At 33.7% G+C, this 7,709-nt stretch overlaps 1 protein-coding gene across 1 annotated transcript; it reads left to right on the top strand.

The window, feature by feature from the left end:
• Positions 1–824: 824 nt before the first annotated feature.
• Positions 825–6,491, top strand: LOC117933754 (cytochrome c oxidase assembly protein COX11, mitochondrial). Its single transcript, XM_034855273.1, has 7 exons — positions 825–1,046; positions 1,830–2,184; positions 2,291–2,343; positions 3,297–3,369; positions 3,494–3,598; positions 5,809–5,889; positions 5,965–6,491. The coding sequence occupies exons 1-7, from the start codon at positions 961–963 to the stop codon at positions 6,067–6,069; spliced, it is 858 nt and encodes a 285-aa protein (XP_034711164.1). The 5' UTR covers positions 825–960; the 3' UTR covers positions 6,070–6,491.
• The last annotated feature ends 1,218 nt before the right edge of the window (positions 6,492–7,709 follow it).

Genomic DNA, 7,709 nt, shown 5'->3' with positions numbered 1-7,709 from the left:
ACAAAATTACTTTTTATAGTTAAGTTTTAAAATCGAGTCAATGTCCTCATGTCTTACGAGATTTATAAAGTTCAAAATTGATAATATTTACATATTTAGGAGAAGATTGTTACAGAAGGTATTAAAGTTAACTTTGATCGAATATAACAATTTATTTAATACCATAAGGGGATGTAAGAATTTGTTTGGTAGCATAAAGGGACACAGGAGTTTGTTTGGAACATAAACGAGTGTTTTGTTATTTTAATCCGAAGTTAACATGAAACACAATGAGAACTCAGTATCCACACAATAATTTTTTATCTGTTTGGTAATGATTTAAAAAAATATTTTTAGTCTTTTTAACACTTTAAAACTTTTTACTTTCAAGTATCAAAAAAATTATACACGTTTTTAAAAATCATCGATAAACATGCTCTTAAATTTTTTGTATTATTTATTTACGAGTTTTTTTTTACTAAATAAATGTGTTTTAAAGTTATAAGTGATGTTTTAGTTTAAAGTGAATAATATTTATACAATTGAGCAAACTATTATTATAATAGACAATTTATTTTGTATCTTACTATTTGTTCGTATTACTCGTGTAGTCGTATGTTCTAATATGCCTTACCAAAAAGAAGTAAATTATTATTATTATTATTATTATTATTTTGAATATTTAAATACATCAATTTTTTTTCTTAAAAAAAAAAGGTTTTTTTAATAAAATATATAAATTTATTAATAACTTAATAATAATTATTATTATTTTTATTATTCTTATTTAAATTTTTTTATTTTAATAAAATTTGACGGGGCTGGGCCTGGATTGTGATTTTTCCTGAGGTTTCTCGCAAACCAAACAGCAGGGGAAATGAGAATGCCAAGTTTAAATAGAAACCCGTCTTGACAATTTCGGTGGGTTCGCTTTTCTCTGCAAATTCGCTTGATCTTTGGTGATTTTCTGGGAATTCAAACATGTCATGGTTCAGGGTTTCTAGAAAAACCCTTCTCCTGCCTTGCCTGAAGAATTCACAGAGTCCCCATTTTGGTTCTGTTTCAAGGTAATAATTGTACTTCTACATTTAGCTTAGTTGTCGTACAGTATATAATTTTTATTGGGAAACAAACACAATTGTCATTCTTGGACTAGCTTGTTTGCTGGGTGCTCAGTCCATGTAGATGAAAACTTTAGATCTTGATGATAAATTAATTGGAGCTAATGCCGATTATTGGAAAAAGTTGTGCCATGGTAACGGGGTTTTGATGTCCTAGTGGGAATCCCTCTTGGGACTGTTTCATAAGGGTAGACGGTTTTCTAAAATCTGTTTTTTCTTGGGAAACAAGCAGAGTTGTCGTTGTTACACTAACCTGTTTGGTTGGTTCTTAGTCCATATGAATGAGAATTGTTGACCCCAATGATAAATTGATTGGAGCTACTGGCTGACTAGGGGCAAAAATTATGTAACTGGGTTTTGATGCCAAAGTGTAAAGCGTAGGGAGTCTTTTAGAATCTATTTTTCTTGTGAAACAAACAGATTTGTGGCTGGTGATGATTATGGTTGAAAATTGCATATGATAAGTGGGTTTGATGCCAAAGGGTGAATTTCATTTGGAATTATGTGATAAAAACACATGGTTTTCTTGAATCTATATTTCTCAAGAAATAAACAGAATTGCTATTGTCGCAGCTTATTTGATTGGTGTTCAATCCATCTAAGTGATTATTTTTTTTTATTTTTGTAGCTGATGCTAATCATAGGAGACAAACAAAATTATAATTGTTAAGACTTGCTTGCTTGTTTGGTTCTTAGTCCGTGTAGATGAAAATTTTGATATTGATCCAGGCATATACCTGATAAATCAATTGGAGCTAATGCTAATTATGGGCAAAACTTGGGTTGTACTAACCGGCTTCTGATGCAAAAGTGTGAATTCCATTCGGGATTGTTCGATAAGAGGAGACAATTTTCGCCTGTTGATTTGCGGTATTCTAGGAGACCCTCTTATTGTTCTGTGCTGGATATTCGACGCCATTATGTTGTAGATGCTTCAGCAGAACAAGCCCGGAAATCAAAGAAAATGCTTATGTACCTTACAGCAGTAGTTTTTGCAATGGTGGCAGGTAGTTATGCTGCGGTGCCATTGTACCAAAGGTTCTGCCAAGCTACTGGGTATGGGGGGACAGTTCACCGCCGGGAGGTGAGGCTGAAAGTCTCCAGTTTTTAGTACTTTTAGATCTGTCATATTTAATTTCCTTTCAGTATGTTGTTTGTTAATCATCAAAAGACTTGTTTTTGTGATTTAGACTGTTGAAGAAAAGATTGCACGGCATGATGAAGATGGAACAGCCAGCTTAAGGTTTGATTTCCACCTTTGAAGCAATGGAGCTTCTTTTCACTTTCTAGGCTAATAGTACTTTTCACTCTGCCTTGATATTAGTAAATGTTTATCAGCTAGAACCATTCACCTTCTTTTGTCATATTTTTAATGTTCTAGTTTGGATATCGTTTTCATTATATTCCTTTAATGCTGAGTGCGTGTTGTGCAAACAAATAATAGTGCAATAAAGAACCGAGATTGGAGAAGAAAAAGAACTATTATTATTTTCCTGCCAAGGCTCCATTCTGTGCTTGGTAGATCCTGGAGATTTTCTTGGAAAACCCCCTATTGCTGATGTTTCAACACAACAGTATAGATAATTTATTGATAAAGATTAAAAATGAGTGCACATATCAGCTTCATTTGGTCCATGTTTCTTGAGTTCTGTGTTTTTCTTTTCCTTTTGGATGAAAGAATTCCAGAAAGAAAAACAAGGAAAAAGAGAAATATGGTTTACACAACAGAGCTAAATAATTTTACAATCTCAGTCATGGGCAGCTCCATCTTTCATTACAAACAAATTTCCTTTCTTAATTTTATTTTTCATTGAAGCAAACAATGGGCTATACGAAATTCTATTGAAATGAATTTTGTAACTTATTGACACCAGTCCCCAGAGCCCACGTCTGACCTGTCTCGCTAAGCACACATCTCTTCTTACTAATATGTGAAACTTCCTGCATCCAAACAACCAGTGCATTCACTAATCACTCATTGATCTTCTTGGACATCTCTTCCAACCCAACAAATGGGAGATGGATTAATTATATTTTGTACTATGTATTTTTTTTTCTGTTTGTTTTAGTGTGTACATTTAGGGTTGCTGGCTGAAGCTTTTCTGTGAAGATCCTGTTGCAGGGTTTTAATTTCAGTATACTCCCTTATTTTGTTATGTGTAATGTCTTGTTGAGTTCTCAATGTTGTTTTTGCAGAGAGATTGTGGTGCAGTTCAATGCTGATGTGGCTGATGGGATGCAATGGAAGTTTATTCCCACACAAAGAGAGGTTTGTTTTTATCTATAAAAAACAAGAGAGGCTATCTCTATCATAATAGACATATTTTTCTATCTACTCAAGTGCCTTCCATGCACTACAGGTGCTGTACAGTAATGTCCTTTGTTTTCTGTAGATTAGGGTCAAGCCAGGAGAAAGTGCCCTTGCATTTTACACAGCTGAAAACCAAAGTTCAACTCCTATAACTGGTGTATCTACATACAATGTCACTCCCATGAGGGTACTTTCCACATTCCTCAAATTTTACTAAATTCTCTATTTCTGCATTTTACAAATTTTCCCCAATTTTCAATTTCTTTATTGAAGTGTTTAGAGATGCAGGTGAGACTTAGATTTTCTGATCCATTATGGCATTACTGTTTAAAGATCTATTGGAAATCACCAATGACTCCTTCACAAAGCTATGTGTGCCTTGTGAATTTTTGTTATAGTCACCTCAATCATCATTAGAAACAAATTCTCATAAAAGATTCTAATCTGTCCCTAAGTTCATTGGAACATTCAAGCCTCCAATATGGTTTACACCAAAGGAGTGTTTTGCAATAAATGATAGAAGAAGAAATTTCATCTTGTGAAATTGTGAAATGCCTGGTTAATTGTGCTCCTGATTCCTGCGAGGTTGCCTTGCTTGATAGTAATGTTTATTCATTCGAATCAGGAAGGAAAGTCATAGAGCCCGTTGTTTGTCCAAGCAACGCCCATTTTTTGGATTCGTAATTGTCTAACATTATATATTGTAAAGCAGAGTTGCCTTTGTAATCATCTAGGAAAATCATCCCTTTAATTTGATGATGGGGTATACAATAATTTACACAAGCACTTGTCAACTTTATCTACTGTTATTTATTTGGCTAATTTCATCTTCACTCTTCCATTTCTCATGGATGATGATCTAAGATGACAAAATGGTCTCTTGGCGTTTCTAGATTGTTGATTTGCACCATTTTTATCATCTGGCTCCTCAGTTTTACTCCAATTGACTCTACATATTCTGGCTTTATTATCTTATCATAAAATATTTTTGGCCTCTGATATTTCAATCCAAGTTTAGCTTAAAGATAATGTGTACTCCAGCTTCAGTTACCTCTAAACTGTTAAGCTACCAGTTGCACCCCAAAGCTTCTTGTAGTGAATGGGTGACGGGTTACCAATGTGCATTGAACTAACATCCTTCCTCATGCTGCATAACATGTAAATGAAGGGACATATAACCAATCAGAAACAGATAAAGTGGGAAGGGAACGGATAGACATAGATGTTTGCATCGAAGGCCTCTAGAAATCTTGTCTCTGATGCCATGTTAAACTATTACCTAGCCAAAAGCTCAAAGCTTGTTGGAAACGGGCCATCAATGTATCTCAACCTAATTTGCACTAAATACATTTTTTTTGGAGGATAGATTTTTTTGCTTTTATTTTTGTTTTGTTTTGTTTTTATTTTTGTTTTTTCTTTCCTTTGCCATTTGTAGACTGTATTATTATAGACCAGGGTGCACCATGAAAAGTCCTCTCAAATATGTTTAACAAGTTAATCTCTAAGCAAATGTCAAACAGCAGCGTAAGGATGTAAGGTACTGAAAATGAAGGTTCTGATGGAACAAACCCAATGTAATCTAATGATAAGTTTTGATTGAACTTCAGCCCAACAATTTCCAAGTCCTAGAGGGAGGCCTTCAGTAGGAGAGTGAGTGCTTAGAAGCCTGCCTCACTTGAATTCATAAATCTCTCAGAAAGAAGCAGGGAAAATGGAGAGAAGAGTTCAGGTTGGAGTGCGAGAGAAGTGTTGCAGACTGGTGGTGGAATTGAGAAGCAAAATGTGGTTGTAAAGTTCATTTCACCATCTGAGTACCACAATAGAGAACTTATCTTCCTCGATATTAGTCCCAAAAGACCAGGATGCATAGGGTGGAATACAAAGGATAAAGATATGGCTAGATGAGGTGGAGACATAGGGGTGGGGGCTGGAATAATAGTTTCCAATGGAGAGGTTGCCAATATGTAGTCTCATTTCCAACATAGAGTTGCAAACTCAGAAACCCCATTTGGATATTATTAGACCAGAGCTTTGGTAACCTTCTACTGGATATCCTTGGGGAGGAAAGCTTGGCCATTGATTTCAAATGCTGGTTTAAGCTCAGTTCACGTGAATATGGTTGATTACTGTCATCAATTATCCACAGTATGTGGAATCTGTTGAATAGTGGATGCTAAGAATCTTGTGTGTGTGGGAGTTTGGTTTATCCTTGAATTAAAACAGATTATAATTATTATTTTTCTTTTATTGATTGCATCATTGATATTTAATCTATAGCCTGCTTTTTGTTCCTTTTTGTAGTTATTTAATGGTACATTATAAGGGTTATGATGCCCAAGATTGTTGATATTCTTAGTTTTAAACCATGGAAGATGAAGTAGTGAAGTTTCATTGCAGGCTGCCCTTTACTTCAATAAAATACAGTGCTTTTGTTTTGAGGAGCAGAGACTTCTTCCCGGGGAGCAGATTGACATGCCTGTAAGTAGTGTTTCTATTTGAAGTATCTAAAATCAAGATCATTCCTGACTAGTGTTACACTACTCATATTGGCAGGTGTTCTTTTACATTGATCCGGAGATTGAAAATGACCCTAAAATGGATAATGTCAACAACCTTGTCTTGTCTTATACATTTTTCAAGTCTTCTGAGGAAAAATAAAGATGGCCCTCCCTCTTATAGAAATCTAGAGGGCTCAGCTCAGTCAGCATACACAACTTCACAGTACTCTCTTATTAAAGCTGTAGAATTTGGCTGCTGTAAATTTTTTTCATTGGAACTATTTTGGTATAGACCTCTTGGGATTATTGAAGGTGGACTAATGGAGCCATTCTGAGACGTGCATGTTTTTCAGACAACAGAGGAGATGAGGATGCAAATGGCTGCAATTTTCAAGCAGACAGACAACATAACTTAGGCCTTGCTGTGAAATTATGTATTTTCAGGCAAGCCCGGCAAAGTCAATCTTGAATTATCGAGTAAGTTACAAGCAAATGACTGTATTTTTTGAAACTATGGATATCAATTACTGGAGATGTTTGGCTTCCTATCAAAAATAAAACTCCTCCCCCTTTTCTGAATTATACTTTTAGTTATTGGAATTCATGTATGTTGTGAGATAATGCCCATGCAGAGGCACACCAAAGGTGTGAGTAACCCTAGAAAGGTTTTCTATGGAAGTAGTGTATTTTTTAAAAACCCGTATCATAAAAAGTAATTCTAAAATTATGAAAATTTTGAATTTCGAGTAGAACTTGTCGTTTGAAAAGACAAGTTCAGTATAAAAAGTTTTAAAAGGGAACTTGTCTTTTCAAAAGATGAATTCAGTATAAAAAATAGTCATATTGGGACACACCAAGGGCGATACCGGGTTTGTAACCCTAGAACCACCTGTCTTGATTGAAGCCCTGATTTGATCTCAAGTCTCTAATATGAATCCTACATTCTTGCAGCTTCATTTTTTCTGGTTTTGTCTGTAAATGAGGTATCTTATGGTTGAATAAAGCATGAAATCAGGGTTTTAGGCCCCTTGGAACTGGGCACTTTATGAGGTCTTCAACATCCAGCTTTTCTTTTTCTTTTTCTTTTTATTTTTTATTTTTTATGCAACTTCTGTGAAAAGTTTTCTATCTTCCTAGGACTAGGGATGGAATCGGGATGGGGCAGAGTCGAGGAGGGCTTCCCATCTTCGTCGCTGCTTGAAAATTTACTTTAGCTCTATTCCATCTTGGACTAGCCGAGGATGGGAAATCCTGTTAATATTTATAATTATATTATTTTTATTATGTACAAAATTATTTTGAATATGTATAAGTTTTCAAATAATTTTGATTATATTTAATTTTTTTATATTTTTTATATAACAATCAAACATAAAAAAATTATTTTTCATATTATTTTTGTTCTAATATTTTTCGAGAACCAAACATAACTTTAAAAAATAAAAATAATACAAGAGCTATATATTTACCTGCAGATATAGATTTGAAAAGTGCATGACATGGGGACTTTTTGAGACTTAGGTGGTGTTTGTTTTTTTGACTTTTTGCTGAAAACAATTTGTTTTTAGAATTTAGATTGTTTGTTTTTCTATTTTTTAATAACTTATTATAAATTTTTTAATAAATAGAAAAATCTAAAATATGTAACTTTTTCTAAATAAAAAAAATAACATATTGGTTTTTCTTTACTTTGTAATACTTAATATAAATAAAATACTACAAAAACAAACAACTTAATATTTAACACTATTAAGTATTAAAATTTTATTTAGAATTAAGTAAAAAAAACAAACATCACCT

The sequence above is a fragment of the Vitis riparia genome, chromosome 16 (assembly GCF_004353265.1).
Source record: "Vitis riparia cultivar Riparia Gloire de Montpellier isolate 1030 chromosome 16, EGFV_Vit.rip_1.0, whole genome shotgun sequence".
Lineage (NCBI taxonomy): Eukaryota > Viridiplantae > Streptophyta > Magnoliopsida > Vitales > Vitaceae > Vitis > Vitis riparia.
Note: the sequence above shows the minus strand (reverse complement) of the source record. Positions and strands in the feature narration are given on the sequence as shown.

What these genes read in the sequence shown, in the direction of transcription:
- LOC117933754 (XM_034855273.1), top strand. Translation starts at nt 961, where the DNA reads ATGTCATGGTTCAGGGTTTCTAGAAAAACCCTTCTCCTGCCTTGCCTG. An exon ending in CATTTTGGTTCTGTTTCAAG is followed by an intron (nt 1,047 to 1,829) that starts GTAATAATTGTA and finishes ATATTGATCCAG; the next exon opens with GCATATACCTGATAAATCAA. An exon ending in GGACAGTTCACCGCCGGGAG is followed by an intron (nt 2,185 to 2,290) that starts GTGAGGCTGAAA and finishes TTTGTGATTTAG; the next exon opens with ACTGTTGAAGAAAAGATTGC.